General features: G+C 45.1%; 6 protein-coding genes across 6 annotated transcripts; 3 read left to right on the top strand and 3 right to left on the bottom strand.

The window, feature by feature from the left end:
• Positions 1 to 6554: 6554 nt before the first annotated feature.
• On the top strand, positions 6555 to 7915 carry EDB93DRAFT_1088580 (uncharacterized protein; the record flags this gene model as incomplete). Its single annotated transcript, XM_041446144.1, has 4 exons — positions 6555 to 6760; positions 6818 to 7038; positions 7088 to 7387; positions 7437 to 7915. 4 exons carry the CDS (start codon positions 6555 to 6557, stop codon positions 7913 to 7915), a joined length of 1206 nt encoding a protein of 401 aa, XP_041305959.1.
• An 848-nt stretch (positions 7916 to 8763) lies between these two features.
• Positions 8764 to 9027, top strand: EDB93DRAFT_1088602 (uncharacterized protein; the record flags this gene model as incomplete). The annotated part of the gene is made up of 1 exon (XM_041446145.1): positions 8764 to 9027. The coding sequence occupies one exon, from the start codon at positions 8764 to 8766 to the stop codon at positions 9025 to 9027; it is 264 nt and encodes an 87-aa protein (XP_041305958.1).
• Positions 9028 to 10187: 1160 nt separating this feature from the next.
• EDB93DRAFT_1252138 (uncharacterized protein) lies at positions 10188 to 12082 on the top strand (the record flags this gene model as incomplete). Its single annotated transcript, XM_041453252.1, has 7 exons — positions 10188 to 10621; positions 10673 to 10829; positions 10886 to 10969; positions 11019 to 11150; positions 11245 to 11316; positions 11370 to 11902; positions 11953 to 12082. The coding sequence occupies 7 exons, from the start codon at positions 10188 to 10190 to the stop codon at positions 12080 to 12082; spliced, it is 1542 nt and encodes a 513-aa protein (XP_041305957.1).
• A 2629-nt stretch (positions 12083 to 14711) lies between these two features.
• Positions 14712 to 14861, bottom strand: EDB93DRAFT_1066590 (uncharacterized protein; the record flags this gene model as incomplete). Its single annotated transcript, XM_041444912.1, has 1 exon — positions 14712 to 14861. A coding segment is annotated over one exon (150 nt), but the record flags the coding sequence as incomplete, so codon positions are not given.
• Positions 14862 to 15779: 918 nt separating this feature from the next.
• On the bottom strand, positions 15780 to 18470 carry EDB93DRAFT_1088577 (Rho GTPase activation protein; the record flags this gene model as incomplete). Its single annotated transcript, XM_041446143.1, has 13 exons — positions 15780 to 15845; positions 15907 to 16057; positions 16118 to 16223; positions 16274 to 16414; positions 16472 to 16745; positions 16795 to 16931; positions 16987 to 17113; positions 17166 to 17294; positions 17344 to 17586; positions 17633 to 17774; positions 17833 to 17948; positions 18010 to 18063; positions 18126 to 18470. 13 exons carry the CDS (start codon positions 18468 to 18470, stop codon positions 15780 to 15782), a joined length of 2031 nt encoding a protein of 676 aa, XP_041305955.1.
• A 1450-nt stretch (positions 18471 to 19920) lies between these two features.
• On the bottom strand, positions 19921 to 22972 carry EDB93DRAFT_597353 (Nup85 nucleoporin-domain-containing protein). The gene is made up of 11 exons (XM_041456807.1): positions 22672 to 22972; positions 22515 to 22610; positions 22389 to 22465; positions 22245 to 22332; positions 21952 to 22190; positions 21505 to 21906; positions 21262 to 21456; positions 20903 to 21209; positions 20725 to 20851; positions 20420 to 20674; positions 19921 to 20369 (listed from the first exon to the last, which is right to left on the bottom strand). Exons 1-11 carry the CDS (start codon positions 22813 to 22815, stop codon positions 20110 to 20112), a joined length of 2190 nt encoding a protein of 729 aa, XP_041305954.1. The 5' UTR covers positions 22816 to 22972; the 3' UTR covers positions 19921 to 20109.
• Between the last annotated feature and the right edge of the window lie 1320 nt (positions 22973 to 24292).

Here is a 24292-nt window from a genome sequence, read left to right as displayed (position 1 = left end):
ATTTGCACTTTCTCGATGCCCTGTAAAATGTGAAACTAAAAAAGAAAAAAGACAAAAAAAGAAAGAAAAGAAAAAAGAACAAAAAAAGATAGATGATGTACCTAATCTGATTCCTACGGACGATGAAGACGAGGATGAAGAAGATATGTCGATGAAAAGGGCGACAGTTGAGGAAATAGAAGACGAAGAAAGTCCAGAGAGACTATGGATTCGTTATAAAGCCTCGGTTGCCACGGAGCAGAAAGTAGCAGAAGAAGCTACTAAGAAGAAGCAGTCAGGTAGAAGAAATGGTACCCGACTTGGCTTCATGATTACCTGGGAGTTTTCTCAGAAGAAGAATCTAAGCAGCTTCCCTGAAAGAAAGAAGTGGGATCATGCGATAGATCTTAAAGATGAGGGCGATCTTCCGCCAAATGCGAAACCCTATCCGTTGTCACCCAAAGAAATGGATACATTAGAAGGAATGGTTGAAAACCGAGACTGCACTAGGACGTATCAGAAATTCACAATCTCCAGTAGCAGCACCTTTCTTCTTTGTGGCCAAAAAAGATGGCAAGTTAAGACCGGTGATGGACTATAGAAAGCTCAATGAGAAGACGGTGAAAAATGCATATCCACTACCGAGATCTCAAGATTTAATTGATGCTTTAACCAGGTGCCACAATGTACTCTAAGATGGATGTACGATGGGGATACAACAATATTCGCATGAAAGAAGGAGATGAGTGGAAGGCGGCCTTCAAAACGCCGTTTGGTCACCACGAACCGACCGTAATGTATTTCGGACTCACAAACTCGCCTGCAACCTTCCAAACAATGATGAATGAAATTCTGAGAGACCTGATAGATGGCAAAACAGTAGTCGTCTACATTGATGATATAATGGTCTTTACGAATGGAAATAGGGAGCAACACCGAAAGGTGGTACGAGAAGTCCTGAAACGGTTAAAGGAGAATGACCTGTTTTGAAGCCTGAGAAATGTAGCTTCGAACAGTCTAAAGTCAAGTTCCTCGGGTTGATCGTGGAAGAAGGCAATGTGTCGATGGACCCTGTGAAAGTAGAAGGAGTATTGAAATGGCCTGTTCCCAAATGCGTAAAAGATATACAAGCATTCATGGGCTTTGCCAACTTCTATCGAAGATTCATACTTGGGTTCTCAGATATAGCCAGACCAATGAATGATCTGCTAAGAAAAGATGTCAAATGGGACTGGACGGAGAAACAACAAAAAGCTTTTGATGAACTTAAGAAACGTTTCACAGAAGCCCCCGTTCTAGTCATGCCAGATGTTGAGAAGAAAAAGAAAATAGAGACCGATGCTTCAGATTACGCAACAGGAGCGGTTCTCTCTCAACTTATGGAAGATGGATTATGGCATCCAGTAGCATATTACTCTAAGTCAATGAATGATGCGGAAAGAAATTACGACATTCATGATAAGGAGTTATTAGCGATCATTAGAGCGTTGGAGGAGTGGAGGCACTATGTGCAGGGAGCACCTCACCCGGTTGAAATATGGACAGATCATAAGAACCTTGAATATTTCATGACGAGTCAAAAGTTGACCAGAAGGCAAGCTAGATGGAGTCTTTTCCTAGCGGAGTATGAATTTACACTCCAACACAAGCCTGGTGTGGTTAATGACAAAGCAGACCGTCTTTCTCGGAGATCAGACCATAGAGGGGGGGTAGAAAACGATAACTCGAACCGCATTCTTTTGAAACCGGAATTCTTTACTGTAAAAGCTGCTAAAAGAGGTCAAGTTTTGGTGCATGGAGAGAAACATTTACTCCAAAAAATACGAAAATGCACAGAACGAGAGCCTGAAGTCGCTAAAGCGTTGGAAACGTTAAAAGCAGCACCGGTTCAATTGCGTAGAGGAATCGAAGAGTGGAATGTGGAGGATGGATTGGTGTTATTCCGAGGATTAGTTTACGTTCCAAATGATAAAGAGATCCGCCGAGAGATATTAGAGTTGTTTCACGACTCTCCACCTGGCTGGACATCCTGGACGAGCTAAGACCTTAGAGTTGATTTCCAGAAACTATTGGTGGCCTTCAATGATGAAGTATGTCCACGATTACGTAGACTGGTTGCGATAGGTGCAAACAAACGAAAGTGCTTCCGAGTAGACCAACGGGACCTTTACAGCCAAATGAAGTTCCAGAAGGACCTTGGCAGACAATCACCTGTGACCTAATAGTGGATTTGCCGAAGAGTGAAGGGTGTGATAGCATATTTCGTAGTCGTTGATCGATTTTCGAAACAAGCACACTTCATTCCCACCACCAAAGATGTAGACTCGAAGGGTATTTCCGAGCTATTTCTGAAAAATGTATGGAAACATCATGGAACACCGAAGAAAGTGATTTCAGATAGAGGAACTCAGTTCATATCGAAGTTCATGGGACAAATGTCAAAAAGATTAGGAACGAAATGGTCTGCATCGACCTCCTATCATCCCAGAACTGATGGACAGACTGAACGCGTAAACCAAGAAGTCGAACAATACTTGCGCATGTTCACGTCATACAGACAGAATGATTGGGTATCTTGGCTGCCGATAGCAGAGTTTTCACACAACAATGCAGTCACAGTAACCGGTCATAGTCCGTTTAAAGTTCTCTACGGGTATAACCCAGATTTCACGATTCACCCAAACTCTATGTCCGTAATCCCCGCCGCCGATGAGAGAGTTGATCAGATGAAAGAAGCGAGAGATGATGCCGAAAATACTCTTAAGATGGTCAATGAGCGCATGAAGCGTTTCTACGACAAAGGAGTAAAAGAAGCACCTCAGTATAAAGTAGGAGACAAGGTCTGGCTTGACTGCAAAGAATCTTAAACAACGTCGTCCGAGTCAAAAACTGTCAGATCGTCGTCTAGGTCCCTTCGAAATACTAGAGAAGATCGGTGAAGTGAACTACAAGTTGAAATTACCGGAAAAATATCAGATTCACCCGGTTTTCCACGTAGAATTGCTTACGCCATATCACGCATCTCGATTGATTCCTCATCCTCCTCCCAACCGACCACCTCCAGAACTGATTGACGATCGGGAAGAATTTGCTGTAGAAGAAGTACTAGATAGCCTGATTGTTCCGAGGAAAGCTGCAATACTTAGTGAAATGGGAAGGATACCCGAAGGAAGAGTCATCTTGGGAGCCAGAAGAGAATCTGAAGAACGCTCCAATTCCTTTAGCGGAGTTCCATAAGAAAAATCCCACGGCTGCAGCCGAAAAATACCGAAGAATCAAAGGCTCAGTACTGTTTACGGAAGATTTCAAACGATGGAGAGAAAAGAATATCCGACCTTCATTCGTTCGTGATGACACTCACCTTAGAGAGGGGGTAATGTCACGAGTACCTTTAACAAACCATTATTCTTTCCTGAATCTTCCTAAGCGTCAATATACAGCGCCTAAGACAAACCCTAACCCTACCTTGAAAATGTCTATCATTCCCGAAATACCTTTAGCGCCTACGACACGTGTCTTCGATGTGACTGATGAAGAAGACGAGTTCTTTGATTGTGAATAGATTAGATTAGATACGATAAGATAAGATATGGTCACGTGATGCTTCTTTAATATTCTACGATGTTCTATGGTACGATTCCCTTTCTCTTTTTATGATTGGCTAGTAGTTGTAACTCAGTTTCAATCTCCGTCTCAATAGTTGTATATAGGTAGCATGTCTTGGTTGATAGTTCCTTAGTTCAAACCTCTTGTATCTACACTGTAGCAATCCAAGACGTACTTGCTCAATTATCCTCTTGTCCGATAACCTTTGTTTGAGTCCTAGTCTCTGCCCAGCGTTAATTCGTTATTGGGTTGTGACAGTCACAATGTAAGTACTTTGTGTTTGCGACAGAATGTGGACTCACATCACTTGAGGGTAGCGAATCCGCTTGCCAACTATCAGAATCCCTCACATCCATTGAGACAGTGTTTATGACTGGAGTGGTAAATACCCCGTACTCCTCATCAATAGATACTGATATTTGAATGGGCTGCAACAGATAATTGTGAAGATTGAGTTTGTTTTCAATCAAACAACGACTCACAATGTTTTCTCATAGAAGACCCTCTGGTAGCATGCCTGAAAAACAGATTGTGAGAATTAGTGGTTGCAGTGATATGCAGCCAGTCTCTTCATGTTGTATGTCAGGATAGACAATAGAACTGTTAGTGAGTGTTCCCGGATCCATGGTGAAACATTGGAGCCTGAAGTCTGAGAAAGTGAGAAAGCGAGTTGTTGTGAGACTTTGGACTTGTTGTTCAGAATCAATATTGCAAAGCACGTTACCAAGTCGGCTCAACAACTTCAAGTCATTCTGTGATATCATCGTCCTCAGACTCCTGCAAGCCATTGACTCATCCCATTTGTGAGTCCCATAATTTTTATCATTGAAGCAGAGCTAATTTGCAAATCACAACCAGGGGTGGTTCTGCACCATAATGTCCTCCTGTTATAGAGACGCTCACAGTATCATTGTTGTGTACGACATGACTGATAACAGGCAAGTCATTTCACTTTCCTCCCATTTCACCCTCCTTTCCCTATGAACAACTCATCTGATGAAAAATTCGCAGCCTCGTATAAAAAACTTCATCCTTCCACACCATAAGGTCCTCATACTATAGAGTGCTCATGGTATCATTGTTGTGTATGACATTACTGATAACTGGTGAGTCATTTCACTTCCCTCCCATTTTACCCTTTCTTTTCGCTGCAAATGACTCATCTTATGATTAATTTGCCGCCTCGTATGAAAAACTTCATTTTCCTCCATCTTTCCTCACTCCTACTATAGAAGCGCTCACAGTATCATTGTTTTTTATAGTGCTTGATAGGTACTACTGCCAAAGCTTCAATCAACCCTCCAGCCACTCAATCGACTTGCCCTGCACATCCCATCATGAACAATAAATTTGTTGACGGTGATAGTATGTTTTCGTTGCTCTGTTATTTAAATGGTTGTTTATATTTCACCGCTTTTTATTTACAGTCATACAATATTGCAAGGATGGGGGCAAACATGTCGTTTGCACAGTGTGCCCTCGCAAAGCAGGTGTCTTGTGCACAATGGATGTCGAAAAGCACATCGCCCAGAGCAGGCATCAACAGTTCTCTGAAAGGTTTGTCAAGAAATGACAGGCCACTACTCCTGTACCGCAACTTGAGAATTCACGACCTAAGAAAGCTGGGGCCCCTGTCTTCACCTCAACAAACACCAAACCCACTGTGTCTCTCCATGATTCCAAAAACCCATACATGGATGCAGACATGCCTGATGTAGACATGGAGGTCCCACTATCTGAGCTTTTGAATCATATCGCAGGTGATCGGACACCTGAGTTCGACAGAGTGCATCTGGACCTATTCGCCGAGCTCCAAGCAAGTCTTACCTGTGGGGAAATTCCTTTCTCAATGCCTCTTGCCCCCGTAAATGATGAGCATGAGCTCTTTGACGATTGTACACCTGATTTTGGCATTGGTGAGTGTGATATTTGATCCGTGCTCTATAACAATGCACTTAATGAAGTTCACAGATGATGGCAAGTACAATACAACAGGCTCCGATGTTATTGCCTCTTGAGATAGTCCAACATACCCATGGACATCCAAAGCAGTGAATTTTTTCTCCATACGAGTTGCAAACTCGATGCTCATAGCATCAAGAACTTTATAATGTCGCTTCTTTTTAGTTCTCCCCACCACCCATTTTCCGATGGACAGAAAAAGGCCATCATCAATTGGGCTAGAGAGTTTGGTGCTCGGGATGTTCCCTCATTTGGTGCCGTCAAGAAAGTCCAGAAACACATTGACCGTCTCATTGGTGATCCAACCGAGAAGGTCTCGGCTCACTTGGGGGACATCTTTTACATCAAAAATATTGCAGAATCAATTGCTAGGGTTTGTCTGCTATGTTACCTAGGTGTATATGATACTGACACAATATCTCAGGACTATGCGAACCCGCTCACATGATTCGCAATGCAAGATTACCCTGAAGATGGAGGCGATGGAATGTCACAGGTGTTTAATGGCACGAAGATGCTACTTGATCTTCTATCACCACCAGCAGTTCGGGTTGATGGCATGATATATTTTGTCAATGAGCTACTGCAAGAATCATCTAAGGCATACTTTATCCCAGAGTGCTTCTTTCTTGGATTGTGTCCTTCCGCTAATGAAGTTGAACCTGGAGCTCAGTCAAATGCGAAAATTCAGTATGCCCTTGGTTGAGCTGTTCAACAGACCGACATATGTTATTTGATACTAAACTTATGACTTTGTGCTGATCACTGGCACATAAATTAGGCTGGATTCATTGTCAATGACAAACAAGAGATTCTACCTACTTCGGTGTTTGTGCGATCATTCAAAGATATTGCTGCAACATCCGGTGAGCTTGAATGTGGCCCCACAGGTATGTTCTATCTCAACTGTACCAGTGGTGACTGCGGGACTTAATCACAAAACAGCTTCTTCAGCTAAATTTGCATTGCTTACACCCAATCCGTTGTGCGAGAAGTCCAATGGTCGAATGGTATATGCCGTCCCACTCATTATTTTCATGGACGATGTGTCGGGCAATGTGTCGAAGCAGTGGAATAAGCATCACACCATTTATATGTCCAATGCCAACTTGCCACGCAAGATGCTCGAGAAAGAGTTTTTTGTACGATTTGTCACATCATCACCTCATGCTGCACCAATGGAGCTCATGCGAGCAATGAAAGAGTCTATCTGGTACGTGCATCCTTTTTGTTGTCTAGCTTATACTCAGTCAGTAGTTGTGATTTGTAGTGTCGCAGCTGAATTTGGCATTGTTGCATGGGACTGCAAGGACAATCAAGAAGTCATGCTTATTCCATATGCGTTTTTTGTCGCTGGTGACAATCCCATGCAGGCCAAAGAGTGCAGCCATGCGGGGCTGAATTGTAATTATTATTGCAGGACATGCGAGGTTGGTGGCACAAAGGAATATAAAGAATCCAAGGCTGGATATAACAGCATCTTCAATGTTTGTAAGTCTGTTTCGCGTTTTACAATTGCTGATTTTGTGTTTGTAGTCAGGCAATATCCGAACACTGGAGGAGACTTCAAACATAATCCGACAGCAATTCGAGACTGCGATACTTTCAGGTGCCTCGGAGAAGGTGAAGAATTCTATGTTGTCGACTGGTATTCATGATACAGCTTCAGCCTCCATTCTCAACACACTGCTGGAGCTTGGCAAAAAACTCAGGAAATGCATAGCAGGTTCTCTGGCATCACCTGAAAACGAAGTCAGGATTGTGCTTGAGAAAGAGTTTGAGCAGCTCTTGCAAGGCGAAAGGCTCGATGATGCTATCAATCCCTTACTGGGAATGCATGGTAAGTCTTTTTGAAAATGACGTAGATCTTGCATTCATGTTCACAACAGCATTCAATGTTCACATGGATACGCCAACTGAAATTCTCCATACAGTACTGCTCAGCATTGTTAAATACTTCTGGGGGCAGACAGTGTTTCTCCTCGAGAAATCTAAGCTCCTGCATCTCTTCCAGAACCACCTTGAGACCATCAACAAGGATGCACTAAATGCTCCTTGTCTCAACGCCGACTACATCTGCCACTACAAAGGCAGCTTGATCGGCAAGCATTTCAAGAGTCTGGCGCAAGTAATGCCATTCCTCATTTACGACCTTGTCCCACCAATGGTCCTCGATGGTTGGACAGTTATGGGCGAACTCATTGTCCTCGTCTGGCACACGAAGATAGAAAACAGTGAAACTTATCTCGTGAGTCCTTATATCATGTACCTGCTCTTTCTAATCATCTTTTTGATAGGCAAAGTTAACACGAACAATTCAGGACTTTCTGAATGTGATGGCACAGTGTGCGCTGAGCATCCTAATTAGCAAACCTAAATTCCATTTTCTCGTCCATCTCCCGGCCTACATTCAACATTTTGGGCCAGCAATCATCTTCTCGATGGAGCAATACGAGTCTTTTAACCATGTTTTCTGCCTATCTTGCATGTATAGCAATCACCAAGCACCGAGCTGAGACACCTGCAAAGTGTTTGCTCACCAGGACGTTATCAAGCATGTTGCGACAGGTGGCTACTGGTACGATGGCGAGATCAAGAAATGGGTTTGCACAGGCATCCAAGTCCTAAGTTATCTTGATGAGCACCCTGAACAAGCACGGCTACTGGGGTTATTGAACTTCAGTCACAGTGTTCCAATATCAGGTAAGCAATGCCATACATTTCATTGTTTCATGACTCATTTGCATATAGGGCCAGGAACAGTTGAAACAGTGACTGGAAAGTCCAGAAAGACAGTCTGGAAGGATGCAGTTCCCTGGAAGGATATGCGTTGTGCGAATATTCCCAAAACCGCTCCATGCGACCCATGCATTGAGTACTACCAAGGTAAATGTGTTGTGACGAGTACAGGAGAAAACATGTACATCAACAATGAAGCTATCGTTCGACAGCCAGTGGATGGAAAGGCAGGTTGTTTTCTTGGACTTTCAAGATAGATATCTGACAATATTTTCAGATGTACATTGAACGTATCCAGGAAATTCTCATATCGTCCAGCGACCACCTATAGGTAGAACATGTCACTCTCCAGCGCTTTTCCTTTACAGAGACGTTGCACCTGTCTCTTCATCTTTGATGTCTAGATCTTACTAATGATGAAGTAGTTTTGTCTGCCACCGTAAGTTATCATTGTCTTCCAAGTCAGCTTCACATCTTATGGGTGTCATCTTGCAGGATATCATGTGTTCCGTCAATATCCAGCATAACTGCATTGATTCAGGTTGCACCAACACTGGTCAGCAACCTGTATATCAAGAATGGACCCTAACATCTCGCTCAAGGTGCATCGTTCAACACAAGCCGACACCACACTACATCCTTAACGTGTACTCTATTCATAACTACAACTACATATGTCTCGTTACACCTGATACCCTTTGCGAGACACCGCTGAGAGTCACCAATGTGGCCAAAGTTTGAGCATTGGCAGTACGGCAAATGCGGGAGAAGCGAGCAGCCAAAAAGTCTGGAGATGTACCTCAACAAGGAGAGGGTGGTCACATTGACAATGTCCCAGCGCCCCGTGCAGTCTTTGATTGTGCTCCCGCTGTGAAGACTGGTGCCAAACCAAAGGTGAAGGTCAGCAGGTCCAGCGTGCAAGGAAAAAAGAAGACTGCCCCGTCATGCACTAGTCAAGCAGTTGCTCCCCCCCCCCTGGACCAGCATCACCTCTGCGGGGAAATGCACCATATGCTGCTGCTGTGGATCAGCAACATTTTGTGCCGCAAGCAGGACCTTCCTTAGCCCAGCCGACATATATTCCTCCTCAGTTTTCACACTGTCCTGTGCCTCAATCATACATCCCACCACCTCACTCATTGATTCAAGTTTCACACTCAGATCAACCATGCATTTCTCCACAGATGTCATATTACCTTCCGCTTCAACTGCACCTTCCTGCCGCTCAATCACACTTGCCTCCACCCCAATTACATGTTCCTTCATTCCCATCAGCTCCAATTACCTGGCATCCAGGCCATCAAACATTTTCACATCCACCGCCCATACCTCATTTTCACCATACATTACCGCCTAATACATTACCACTGGCAGGACCTAGTTACTCCAGGCCTCAACCACCCCAGCATTACTCCCATCCATCCTCTATCACCCCCTTCTCACCCATACCTTATGCTACATAACGCTCTACTCCGTCGCTCAGGCTCTTGTTTCCGCTGGAATGCGACTTTAGTCAAAGTGCGGCTGCCGGTGAGACACCTAAGAAATCTCACTGGAATCAAGCTACCATTATTCCAGAAACCCACTGCTCACCTGTTTTTCAGGGTGCACTATGTATTAGTCTGACTGTATATGCGCAGTTCCAACATAAATCATGCTTTGCGACGACACGTTCAAATAAGACCTCTACTTTACATATAGCATACAGTCTTTAATTTACATGCTCCCATTCAATGCATTTTTGTGATCCAAATCAAGCCTCATGTGAAACACGTGAATGCTTATCACTTAAGTGTGTCCTTAATAAGCTTTTATTTTCTGTCGGCATTCATGCAGAACACCCACTCAGGTCTCAGAGCCGGACTGATTCTCTTGCATTCGCCCTTTACTCAGCTTTCAGGATGTTACTCCAGCTCTTTCCTGTGCGCACTCAAGGTGCTCCACAGACCAAAGGCTCAACAAGTCTTGGTCTATTAACGCCAGATGCTGCCAGAGGTCTCAGAGGCAGGAATCGTTCGGCTTCCATTCAAAGTGCTTGTAGTGGATCTCAACCTCCTGCTGCAAGAGCAGGCAGTATAGGACATGCATGCTCACCCTTAGGACTTGCCCACACATCTAGATCACCCAGCAATGGTACAGGTTCTCAGTCACAGACTGCTGTTAGCGCATCTCGCCCTCACAACAATTTACAATCTGCAATGTCTGATGAATCGCTCGATGAACCTATTATTGCAGGTGTACACCGCCGCCAAGCTGATTCAAGTCCTAGTCGTGGCGACCCAACTGTCCTTACACCTGTGCGAACAAAGAGAATCGAAGGTCGCTGGAGACTTAGGTATCTCGGAGGATGAACTTCATGAATTTATTGACGTAAGTTTTCCTTTAGTGCTTCACAACTCTTTGATACAGCTACCTGCCTGCAGACCAGAGGGATATACTACATGCTCATTGACATCAAGGCCACCTTATTGAGGCGGAATGATGATACCCGGAATGTGGAACTCACTCAGTTGAAAGAACTGCTAGATTCTAAGGACTTCAAGGTATACTGTATCTATCCCCAAAGTGTGGCAGTATACACTGATCAAACAAAACACAGTCTGGAATCCAGAACCGTCTCACTGTGTGCATGCTGTCACCCAATATCACTGCATATGTCACTGATGCACATTGTCACATCATGGTATTCTCTAAGTTGATCGCTGTGTTAATTTAATGCTGAAACTCAACAGGACTTCATCAGGGAGCACCACAATGTATTCAAAATCCCTGCAGCAATGTTGGAAGATGCGGAACTTAATGCGCAACTGTCGAAACTGGTCAGCGACTTGCTTTGCTCAATCCGCGGCAACATAAAGGCTAAGGTTCATCAAGTTTTGCTACTGCTATGCAAACACTTTATGATATACACTTGCTTAGCTGACAACATCAATTTTCAAATGATTGAGCATCATGGAGACTGCAAAATCTCTCGCTCATCACTGTGGCATTGAGGTTGATTCCATGCACTGGAATAGGTTCGCATTTTTGGTATGCCCTTGCTCTATTTGACAACAGGAGGTTCATACCATGTAGTCTAGCAGCGCTGCTTGCACATTTTCCTTATCGGTGTGGATGACTACAAGACTGTACCCCTCAATGCTCTTTTTTCCAACTCACTCATTTTGTCACTTCACAAAGACCTCCATGTCAAAATCAACCAGAAACTCGGAATTGATATTGATGCTATCGAACGTGGGATGCATGGCGACATCAATCAAGACATTGAGCCTGATGCTCCTGCTGCTGACATCAAAGGCTACTTAGATGAAGATCAGCCAATGCATGATACAGAGAATACTGACAATAGTGGCAATGGTAGCAGCCATCAAGATGATGAGGACAAGAATGCCAGGGATGAAGGAGCAGAGGATGAGTACCAGGACGAAGAAGATCTACCAGCTGTCAGTGAGGGAAGCTCAGGATTCAAAGGCAAAGGACGCCATGCCATTTACTCTTCATCCAAGTTCTGGAAATTCATAGATGACTCTCTCGATGGCATTTGCAAGCTAGCAAAGACCCAGGTCAGTGAGCAGGGACCAAACGGTTCTCTGACATACGAACATGCATTTCGCAAGTATGTTTCCCATTAATTTGCCTTCCTCCTCCTCACTGATTGTTACAAAGCATCCTTGTGGAATATTTTCAACTAGACCTTGCTGAATTTCCTGGAAAGAGAGTTGTTCCAAAGCTCCTCAGCACCACTAGTCCCCAGTGGCAGACTACCATCCAGAACAAGCTCTTACAGGAAATTTAAATTTTCAACGGCTCACTCGTTTCCATTTGTTCTCGCTTTCTGGTAGTGCTTACTGGACACATATTGCTCATCTATTATTGCTCATTTAGTACGCATTAATTTTGCTTGTATCTAATAGTCCACCAGCAATACAAATGTTTCATGGCTTCATTTCATGCTTTCACCGTCCAATTACATATTAACAACATGATTGTGGTATGTGATGATGGTATGACACCTACCTATCGAGCGGGTGCTCTAAACCTATGAAGCGTGATATCTGGCCGAGGTATCAATTAAACCTACACTGAACATACTGAACTTGATATCTGTTCGAGCCATGGCATGAGATGTTTCTGGGATGTATGTTCGAAATATTATAAGAACATGGCAACGTGATGTGGACAACAGCCCTGGTCGTCAATGTAGTACCCTCGGTCTCTCTATTATATGCTCAGGTTACCGGATGCTGGTCTCGTAAATCCTGCACCCACTTGGTTGCTCAGACAATTACTAAATTGCTTCGAAATTAGTGCTGCCGAAGTCCGGTTCGGTCAGGTTGGTCACCTCATATTTGCGAACCCCGAACTCGACCAGTGGTCAGGTTCAGGCAAGATGGCCGAACCTCGAACCAGACGCCTTCGAACGTGTTCGCAAGAGTTTGGTCCAGGTTCAGAACGGGTTCAAACCTTCGAACCATTGTTTCAATTACCAGAAGATGACAACAACATTGTACTGTACAAATAGCTACCAAATTTACTCATTGTGCACAACGACATGGTTATCATAAGGAGCCGAAAATTCGGCCTGGACAGTTGCAGAGATATGGCCTTGACAGTACGCGCTCTTGAGTAACTGAAGAGCTTCAAACATTGCTGGTTGCAAACAGCTACGACGTGCCGTGCCAGTAATGCCGCCACTTGAAAATGCACACTCCGATGCAACAGCTGAACCTTGAATAGCGAGATAATCCTTGGCGATGTGAGAGATGGTTGGGTACTGGATAGAATGGTGCTGGAAAATTAGTATGCAAGTAACAACAATCAAACAATGATACATACCCCCCACCAGCCCACTACATTGTCAACATCCTCGAGCAGTGCATTGAGGTAGTCCTCAAGCTCTTGACGAGGCCTTCGTGCGGCTGTGTCATTGACGACACGTGATTTGACCGTCAGCACGACACACAGAGGACTCAGACATAGCAGCAGGAGGCATATATGTCCCTAGGTACCAAGTGAATATATTTAAACTAGTTTTAAAACTGTTGCGCACCATGAACCACCAAAATGAGAACCCATGGCAGATGGCGAGTACAGTGGTGAATCCCAACAGTAGGTATGTTCTGAAATAAATCGCATTTTAAGTTAATTGGGACAGACAGTAGAATTGTTGCGAACTCACTGGCACCTGAATGAGTTGCTGCATTACCGAAGTCACTGAGAGATCGCCTTGCCTACTAGAACACAGCAGAAGTAGGAGAAGACGGTGAACAGAAGGGCAAGGATGATACTTAAACAGAAAGCCTCACCAAAAACACGAGGCTTCGACTTCGAAAATCGTAAGACAAAGCCAGCAAAATGATAGGTTCGAACCGGTCCGCATGAGTTCAGAACCGGTCCGGATTTATCGACGACACTCCGAACCCCGAACCTACCAAGGGGTTCGGTCCAAGAGAAAGTCTGGACCTGTGACCGAACCATGGGTCTGGTCCGCAAAGGTTCGGGTTCGAACCTAGGTTCTGGACCGGACTGCGGCAGCACTAACACTATTCGAAATATATAGTGCGAAAACTATATAATCAATACTGCTGTAAGGCTTACCACACCCTAACACTTTTTTGGATCTACCCGAGGTTTTCGGCGGTTGGTGGTGTAGTGCTGGGTGTAATAGCGCTGCCGCTGGTCATATTTTATCTAATCCAGCTCTCCAGGCGCTTCATGATACAATATAACGGTGCAATGGCACTAATAACAGTCACCTCGTACTTGGGTATGTCTACTGTACTGGCTCCTGCGCTCTTGCTTGACTGCCGAACTGACTTTGAAATCGGCCTATGTGACATGTCGGCCGACGACTGTGGAGTGCTGGTCAAGTGCCAGCTGCAGTTAGTATGGAAGACCCCCATGACCATCACATAAATGCGCGGACATTCGTGTTTTTTCCACCACCAGCACTAAATGACTGTCCTAATTCCGAGCGGTCGACATACATCTTGTAGCTGCAGAGATCTCCATCGGTCTCATGTGAGAAGCTGTAAATCCACTTGCACTGGTGATAGGCGCTTGAAGAGTTGAGTTTAGAGCAAAATGCTCGGAGGGCCCGCGATTAATTTTAGCACCGAGGTGCGACAGCTCGCACATGAGAACAGAGTCGCAAAAGTATCGTACACATAGGCAGGCTCATATACAAGCCACGGCCCACAAGAGTGACCGATGACTAGAGAAGGGTCGAGTTTTGATTCGAAAAACCGCTATAAGGATATTGTCTTTGACTAGTATCGAAATCTGCAAGGTAACGGAAACGCACACATGACTGCAAGACGTCAACGAAGAACAAAACGTGACGCGACAATTAAACACAGAAGCAGACAGATGGAGCTGTTGATCCTAGTGAGATATGGGTTTTGGGAACAGTGTATGGGGAGATGAAGCAGAAACGGGTGCTTGCGGATGTATTTCTGGAACTCATTTGAAGACCAGCGTCTCGCTGCCTGAATCAGTGCAGGCGCAACGCCAGTCGTAACCAGAGTGGTAGGTCCTCCAGCCAGCATCGAATGTCCCGAAATAGAGTGGTGAAAAAATCGATTATTATGAGCAGAGACATACTACCACAACAGTTCCGACGGGTCCAATCTAGCTCGTGGGTCACCTAACAACAAAATCAATCACATCCAAAGAACTACTTTTGTAATGTGGGAGAGTGTAGCCGGCTGACTTGTTGGCGAATGTGAGTGAATGCCGCAGAGGAACCTTGCGATAAGATTGGTGTTTCTTTGTGTTAGGCCACCATAGCTCCGCTAACCGTTGCAAAAGTTTTGAATTCTGTAACGAGCAAGGCTACGTATAGCCCATCATCATAGGCAGGTCGATGTCTCGTGTGAGAAGTTGTTCAGCAGGAGGAAGGTGCGCCGCTATAGATGTGTCGTGTTGACGGCCAAGGTCTACAATAGGAGAATTGCTCAAACTGCATCGCCAAAATCAGTAATGGAATCCTGCCTTTGAATCGGAGACTTCAACTTGAACCTACGACGGACTCGGAGGCGAGGTCTGCTTGGACGCGTCAATATGCGGGAAAATCGGCTTGGACTATCTGCATGAGCAGTGAAATGTTGATAGCGCGAGGTGTAGAATCAAACCTTCGCCAACGTTGACCCGCAACTCAACCGCTCCAGTGTCCCTCTTATCATTCACAAGATGCAAAATCGTACAGCTTTAATGTCATGTCATTCAATCCAATTGACTGATTTCCCAAACTAATTATAAGTCATACACAGTACTTGAAGGCGCTGGGTACATACATATCATCACGGTCCGAACGAGTACGCATGGATAAATAGAATCACAACCCAACGATTATATCAAATGAGCGACTAGAATCTGTTCCAAGACCAAAGCCACAGCCAACCAAGTAGATGACCTGGCCTGCGGTAGTTGACGGGTATCACGAGAGGGAAAAGAAATCCACAGTAAGTTGCCTGCCCGAAGAGGGGCAGAGCCTAAGCACCCGCTTCAGCTTCATCAACGAAGATGTCGGAGTAGTGGTCTAAAATTGTTTCGATCGCCTGTAAGGTATAAAACAACGTTACAAAGCCGAGCCAAGAGTCATCAAGGCTTGATAATCACCTTGTTTTGAAAAGGAGCATCTGCCATGCCCCCGTTTCCATGACCCAAAAAACTCCCGTTACCGGGTACCATTTGACCAAAGAGAGTCTGTCCGAAAACGATGGCAAGATTTTGGATGGACATGGAATTATCTGCCTCGTACTCCGCAATCCTGCAGCACGGGGTCAATTAATTTATCAGTGGAGATAAATGACGACAAGGGTTGACAAACTTGTGCAAGTGCCCCAAAAAATATTTGAGTGTAGCATAATTCGGGTCCGGTAAGTCGTTGACTCGCTCGTGTAAACGTATGTGCCGCAGGCGGTCGTTCTCGATTTCTGGAACTTCTGTGAGAAGTTGCCATATTTAGATAGCATAGATGGCTTACTAGCGGCTTCCACGAAGCCCTGATGCAGGGTTGATGTTAGTAGCGGATCAGGGAGCTCTCTGAACCACATCTTGAGAACACTAGTCACATTATTGATGTCGGATATCCACTCCTCCGAATCCAAGTTGACAGAGTCAATATCTGCAGTAATAGATAGCCGTAAGACTCCAGAGTCGAACAGAGCCAATAAGTATGAACCTTTATCCAAGCGCTCTTTCAGTGAAGCGACTTTCCGCGCCATGCCACTGATTCGATAGATGCCTTGGGATTGAAGGCCATGCTTTTCGATAGCAGTACAGCACTTTTCGAGGATCGCTGGAAGTTCGACATTGTCTCTCGCCATCTGCTCTGCAAGATCTACGCCGAATGTTGGCCGGCCCTTATCAGCTATTTGGGAGTTGTGATTGTTCCCAATCGGAGCATTTGTATGAACAGCATATGCGCCACCTCCGTGGGTCGGCAGCGGTGGCAGCTGATAGTTGCATCAGTGAAATTTCCAAAGAGAAATGTGGATGACGTACAAAACCTTCTTCTGCTGGACCTTCACGTCGCGGACCGCGGGGAGCGGCTCCGCCACGTGCATATGCATAGTTCTGCATGTAGATCTTGAAGTCTGCTCGATTATCAATAGACTCGATCGTAGATTTCAGGCCGATGCCTATTTAATGTGTGATGAAGCGCTTGATAGTAATTTGTGGTTAATGAGATCTTACCATCTTCTGGCCCTACCGGAACAAGGGTTGATCCGTCGCTTAGAACTATGCTCTCGAATAAAAATGCATATCTTGTCAAATGATATTGCGTCCCGAGGTCTATTTCGTCAGCACATTCTTTGAGAGCCTATAGGATCATAATCAGCCCCGTCACAACGTCACAGCTGATTTTACTCAACACGCAGTATCCGAGGGAGCTGGAAATTAAAGTATTCTTGTCTCATTGCTTGGGTATCAGTAAGTGCCTTGCGGTATAAGTCAGACGCGTTCGATACACGTGTGCGGATGTCGTCCTCTTGTCTTTGTATCTGAAATGGCGAGTGAGAGACTATTGTGAACATCATAACAAATGCTAACATTTCCAGGATTCTTCCCTTTGAGTAGAAGCCCACCTTTGGCTACTGCTTTTCCAAGTGCTCGTTTACCTGCGACTCCTTGGTTCTTGGCCTGCAAACCACCATCCTTCAGGGACTCCCCCTCCTTCTGAAGCAAGACTCGCTCAAGTTCCTCCGATGAGACTTCCAATCTATTTTTGGACTTTTCCATGTTCAACTCTGATTCTTGAAGGGCGCGTTCGTAGCGACTGGCCAGCTCCTTAGTCTAGGCAACGTCAAAAATGACCTTCAAGTGGAACGATGCGAAGTACCTGTTTTCTGTTCTTGTCCACTTCCTTTGCGAGTGAGGCCAGCTCATCGCTCATCTCATTTAGCCGCTGGGCAAAACGAATCCTGTTCTCTGCCATGACTTCATGGATTTTCATGGATGACTGCCAAGCACCCACGAAAGACCTATGGATTATGATTAGTGATACGCGAATAGTACTAGGTGTATATTGTGCATATTCACCCAGCCTTCCCGTCGTTCATAGAGTAGAGTTCGGATGTAGTTCGTGCGAGCTTCTGCAAACTCTTCCCATACTCCTCTTCCAAAACTGCTCTTTTCTTGAAGAAGACTGAAGCTTCCTGCCAAAGGAACTTCATGTAATGACCTTTCTCAAACTCTGCAAATTGAAATAATACTCACGCGACACGAGACCATACTTTGTTTAATGCGATCCAGCAGTAAAGGCACACCACACTAGGGCGGCGCCAAGACACGTCAATGAACATGGCAAATATCACAACGTTTTAAACGCTTACGTCCAACTCGCACAATACTCTCAATACATTCTCATCAAAGCTTGTCTCCACAAGACTGATAGCGTCGCTTGGGATCATGGATAGTGTATCCTTGCGTTCAATCGTCACCGGTACGCTATCTCGCCATCTCGAGCTGGATGATCGACCCAGCGAGTCCGAGCTTGACCTGGGAGGAGGTGATGACGGTTTGACTGGTAAAGACGACAAGGCAGGAGCAGTGGCAGATTCGTGAATAAGAGACGGGTTATTAGGCTGGAATAGGCCATAGTAGGGAGTCTGGCCAGCATTAGGATCTGGATTATCGGTTGATTCCAAAGCAGTCGAAGAGTAGCCCTCGTCGGCCATGGCTACATTCAGCGCGGGTTGTACAGGCTCGGGAAGATGGCGAGCAATGGTAAGAATCCCGTGAGCAAAGTCCTCAATGTGTGGAATAACTATTGTGGATTATGTAACTTTTCCAGAATAGGCATGTGTCGTTTGGAGAGCGTCGGTGCAGCTCCAACTTCCCGACTTAACAACGATGTAAGTACAATATTGTTTTATTGTGTTGAATAAACTATCTTTTATGCTTCTTCAATATGTACAAGTTGAGCATAGCTTGCGTAGGAATGAGTGTATGACTTGGTGGCCCAGAACAATACCGTATCAGCACCACGAAACCAAACACACGAAGACCAAGACGAAAGGTAGGAAATTACAGATATAGAAATTGTTAACTTCTTTAGTGACCGTTCATAACCCCACTGCAACGCGGGCAAGGGTTGCTGAATTGTTCCATGATCAATCCTTGATCAGGAAGCATTCTGATGGTCGTGAGTTCGTAGTCAGAGTTGCCAAGCAAGACACTAACGTTTGGGAGCAAGTAGATTCACAACTGTGCATGCCCGTCTGATGCGATGGACTAAAATAACAGTCTCTCTTGCGACAATCGACCTGCGCAATGATTAGTCGTCAATAAAATGTGCACTGTAACCAACATATACCACTTGCTGCCTAGTAACCGTTTGATGGCTGCAGCTATACTCTGCATATTGAATGATTTTGAAACACATTTGAGGAGAGATTCGTAGTCGAATAATCGACATGGAGGGCTGGGTTATAAGTTACTTTTGGATCTATACATCACCAAATCAACATAAACTCACCTGACCGCAAAAACTGATGAATGTATTAATTGAGTTTCATCAGCTGTGCTCTTGGATCCACGAGTCAATGTAATCTAGTCCGCTATCACAAAAAAGAATTAGCTCCACTCAACTGCTTTGGGTTCGGCTATTGCCACCCCCACCAGAGCCCCGGGTCGCGGCTCTCCACACAACAGATGCAATCTACCGACGATCCAAGACAAGATCGTCTTCCGCAGCGGAGCGGATCATCGGTCACGATAAGAAGCGATACCACCGCCATCTGTGTCGAGGCTATATTCGCTACTTTGGCGATCAGTGGGTGCCTGGTGAGCGGTAGGAAGAGCACGACCCTGGGGATATTCACCAGCACCATGCCCGTTGTCGATAAGGCTGATGCAGGTCATGTTGAAGGAAACAGGGAGGCTCACAATATCGATCGAGAAGCGGCCGAGTGGGTTAGCCATGCCGCTTTCATATAACTGAGTGGCCAGGCAATAACACATTGGTATTACCAGTCGTATCAGGCGCCTGCAAATTGGCAGGCACGGGCCGAGACAAAATCTTCAAAGCTTCGCAGGCTATAATCGACGATTGGGCATCCTCGTTGAAGACATATAATGTCTAACAGGAGCCAACAGGAATGAAACCTCGATAGCCTCGGACTAAATGAGGTCCCAAGAACGTTCTAGTGCTCTTCTATGATAATTTGTTCGGCACCGGAATTCAAATGTCCCATGCCGTGCGGAAGTTCGCCTTTCGAATAGCACATGGGCTTTTTGTGAAGCTGCATTAAAGTGGTACTAACTCGTAATGTCAATCAATAACGATAGTTGCAAAGACGTAAAAATCAGGTTGTGTCACACCGCAGCAATGAATTTGCGCTCCAAAATCTGTTTCCCCCCAGTGCCAATCATCGTGCATCTGGCAAAATACTTCGCCAGTGCCAGCCGTACGCCTTGGAGTGCATGAAGTGCCTCATTTGTCCCACCAGAACCGAGCTTTGCGATCAAGACACGGAGATACTCATCGCCGGATCCTTGATCAGTTCGCGCAATTACTTCTTCCAAATGCTGTAGTAGAACGCGCGCGCTTGCGTATGGAAAGAGCAATGTAGCGTCTAGCAAAAAGGTTAGACAACCGACACGCGTATATAGGCTCTTTACGTACCATGCTGCAAAAGTCTTTGGGAATCGTACAATAGGACCGCCCACCATGATTTTGGAGAAAATCTGTCTTGGAACATTGATACAAGATCCCATGCAGCATCTTGCAGATCCTGGTTACCCAGGCGCTGATGGAATTCAGCGTAACGAACAGCAAACATCAAGCGGTGGATGAAGATGCCTTGTGCACCGGGCTGCATTCGAAGTGTCTGGAGTGACGGCGCAATGCTAGCTACGTAACGGATAAATTGGTCCGGCCCTGATGGGATCTTGTTGAATACCAAGAAAGACGATTCAAATTATTCATACCTGCAGTGATATACTCTTGTAAAACGCGATCAACTACACGACCTAGTCCAGGCCAGTCTTCCGCCGAAGAAGAATACGAAAGTGCGAGTCCGTACTCCTTTTCTTGTAGAAAGGTCTGAGCAGCTATCTGTATGAAACATGGTGAATACAGTTGGTGTAAATTAGAGATGATGCATACGCGACAAATAGTTCGTCGAACTTCCTCCCGCTGATATTCATAACACGTCGCATTGATGTCTTTTACCACACCAGCAAGGTCTCCAGACTTTAAATTGTCGGCACCGTTTTGCTCCCCTTGGTCATTGGTAATTGATTTGACGGTGCGCAACTTGAGGGGAACGCGCATCAACACTTCGTCGGCACTTCTGATGCCAGTTTCTCCGCAAGAAAACATGTATGCCACAGTAATTCTCCAAAGGGCAGGATCAGAATGAAGGTACTGTGCATAACCGAGCACGTAAAAATCTCTGACATTGAGACCTGAGCTGCAGAAGGCATGAGCATTGTTATCCCCGGTAAAAAAAGACTTTAACATACTCCTCATTTGCATCTTTTTCGATTAAAGATAATGCTTGCATTAAATCTGCCATATGTGCAGCAAGCCAGGGGTCAAGTTGCGCTGCGTGGGACAATGCTTTGGTTGGGTCACCGCTGAACAGCGCTGCATGTACCATATCCTCTAAATTCGTCGGATCTTGAGGCATGTCATCAAGGACCTGGGAGACAACCTCACTTTAAAGGACGTCAGTATAAATTTGGTCTTAAAAGATAACAACATACGGTAAATCTTGTCTTCGTAGTCTTGCATCAGCAAATACGCCCCACGAGACAGAAATTTCTCTCCAGTCCGCGCCAAGATCTTCGCAGACCCGACGAATGACTTCGGTGCGTCCTTCTAGTATACCAACAATGTCACTCAGACGATCCCACCAATTCTCGATCCCGTCATGCCGATCAGATTCAGAGACACTATCTAGTTCAATTCGCAGAGCTTTCACCTTATCCTTCCATCGGTGAGAAGCATATGCAAAATCGCGCTCCGCCTCGAAAGACTGAAGGTGAGGCTGAGATTGAAGTAATGGGGACAACCGTTGAGCGAGCCGTCGGAGATTGTCGGACGGGTGAGTTGATAGCGTTGCGAGAAAGAAGGTCGCGGCTTTGGAAAGGCCTCTCAAAGTCACCCTGTGCGATATTAGCTTGTTGAGTATCATGAAAATAGGATCCTACCTGACAAGATACGGCCAGAATATTTCATCTTCCCAAGGATGATCTAGACCTGATAGGTGATCGCCCTCCTCGGTAGAAGGTTCGATGAAGTGGATATTCAGCCACTCCATCAAATCGTCACCTACTGGTGCGTCTTCGTACCCGTACTCGGGTACGTATAAAACAGCGAATAGGGCAAGACACGTGTATAAGCTGCGGTAATGATCACCAGAAAATTGGGAGGACTGAACGGACGCTTGCTATCTCCCGATCAACATCTCATGGTGAAACTCGTCATGCAAATGCTCACTCACTGAGGTGTGTATCCAGCACTCTCTGGTGAAATTAACATAATCCAGGGTTAGCTTTCTGATCACATTATGGGTTTCTTGACTTTGTAACCTAATGTGGCACGGGGTTAGTGTATGACAAATAAGTCATCAATCAAGGGCCAGTACCATTCCTGCCCTCGGCTTTGAGCCGTGTTAAGCAAGTTTTGTAACGCAGCAAATATTATGGATGTATCTCCGATGAACTATCCAAACATGAACGAGTGCGATATGGTATGGACCGTATGGACACACCAGTCGTCTTTCAGATGATGGCAAATTTTCACTGCTCACAAAGAAAATGGGCTGCTCTTCCACACCACTGGCTTTTATGCTTGGGGCATCATCTTTCTTTAAAGACAAAATTATGAATTGGCGTTTCATTGACACAATTTAACGGTGTGAAACCTACTCGGGCAGATGGAAATACAGCATAAGACTGATTCAAAGGTGATTGAGAAGATAAAAGTGTCTTTCCCGATTGAATGAACTGTTCGGCGTGTCCGACTTGGATGAGAGGAGGAAGAAGGTTGAAGTGCTGATCGTTGGAGGTCATCGGGTTTTGACGAGCGAGTCGGAGCGACACTTGCAAATAAGTATGAGTTTCTCGCACTATCACGTGTGAATATAATGATATGGAGCGAGCCCGGGATACGGTTTACTTGAGGTTCGAGGTGGTTGGTCTCAGTTGGTTGCGATGATATTGGGATTACATGAGCTCCCTCATTGGGACAACTAATATTATCATATAAACAGTATAAGGTCAAAATAAAGGCAAATATTGACTTGTAAGCCCCAGAAATCGATTCAATGATTCAATATTAATGACAGCGTTCACCATGCACAGTAAACAAAAGGGAGGGGTTGATGCCGCATCAATGAATACATTGATTGATCAGGTGTAGCGCTGATCCTGCAGTCAGAGTGCTGATCACAGCTTTCCAAAAATTATTTATTCCTTCAATTTTGATCCTACGACAATAAGGAAAGATTATCAGAAATAGCATATTTCGGCCTTTCAGAACCGTTGAAAATTAAATATTTTTAATTCGACCGGAAGCTGATTCAATCGATCCTTATAGTCGAAATAAACTCATTGTGCGAAATCGTGAATTGCGTTAGTAGTTGAAAATGGAAACAAGGTCGCTTATTGCGATCAAAAGTAAAATAATTGTAGGGGGGCCACGAAAATATATCAAGGTTTGGTGCAAAATATGATGAATTGCAAATGTGGAGACTGCGCAGGTCACCTTTCGACAAATAGGAGAGGCCCCGAAAGCTTGAAGCTTAATCTTAAGGTTCACTGACATGTGACTTATCTGTAATAAGTACAAATATAATATTGTTAGCATAAACCCAAAAAAATTTTAGGCAGCGTCTTATTACAAATACTTTCGTCATTCAAAAACGCCCCTCAATCAGTGATAAACCAGCCTATGCCCGGGCGCAATGCTCAAGATCAGCACACATCATCCCCCCAATACTTGTATGCATTCAATTGGTATGATACTGCCTGCATGTCACATCGACATTTTATTAAGCACATCGACCTAAAGTGTTTTCCAAGAGGGCGCGTTTCGACGACCTAATGCAGTTTGGGCCTTTTCAATCGGCGTTTATTCGAAGGTGCACCCACACCCTTGATGTCGTACTCATTTCCGCGAGCATCTACGGCCACCTTAATCCGAGCTCGGGATTTTTCCGTGGTGTTGGTTCAGCGGTAACCTGACACATCCTGGTTCTTGAAACCTTAGGATAAAAAGATAAGGCAAATTCAAGGTGAGTATGGCTGCCTAATTACATTTGTTGAAAAAGATGAGAGTACCGTTTGTGGACAGAGCGCAGTAGCTTTCAAGACTGCTGCTGGGCAACTGCAGCATTCACGACAGTTCAATCTGGTAGTTGGCCCCCGTTCGCAGAAAGGCCGCGATGCAACGCCATATATCTCAAAACATAATTAGCGAGCTACGTGCCGTGATATCCAGAGTTTGAGAATCCTGTTGCGATAGCACCGATGCGTCAATGTTACCACA

Source organism: Suillus bovinus (assembly GCF_016758785.1).
Source record: "Suillus bovinus strain UH-Sbo-P2 chromosome Unknown EDB93scaffold_43, whole genome shotgun sequence".
Taxonomy (NCBI): Eukaryota; Fungi; Basidiomycota; class Agaricomycetes; order Boletales; family Suillaceae; genus Suillus; species Suillus bovinus.
This window is presented reverse-complemented; position numbering and strand designations above follow the sequence as displayed.

Excerpts from the sequence above, each read along its gene's own strand:
- EDB93DRAFT_597353 (XM_041456807.1), bottom strand. The coding sequence starts at position 22,815 with ATGACCTCCAACGATCAGCACTTCAACCTTCTTCCTCCTCTCATCCAA. Across the intron at positions 22,191-22,244 it reads AGTGCTGGATACACACCTCA|CAAGCGTCCGTTCAGTCCTC; the intron begins GTGAGTGAGCAT and ends ATCGGGAGATAG. Across the intron at positions 21,457-21,504 it reads CTACGAAGACAAGATTTACC|TGAGGTTGTCTCCCAGGTCC; the intron begins GTATGTTGTTAT and ends CGTCCTTTAAAG.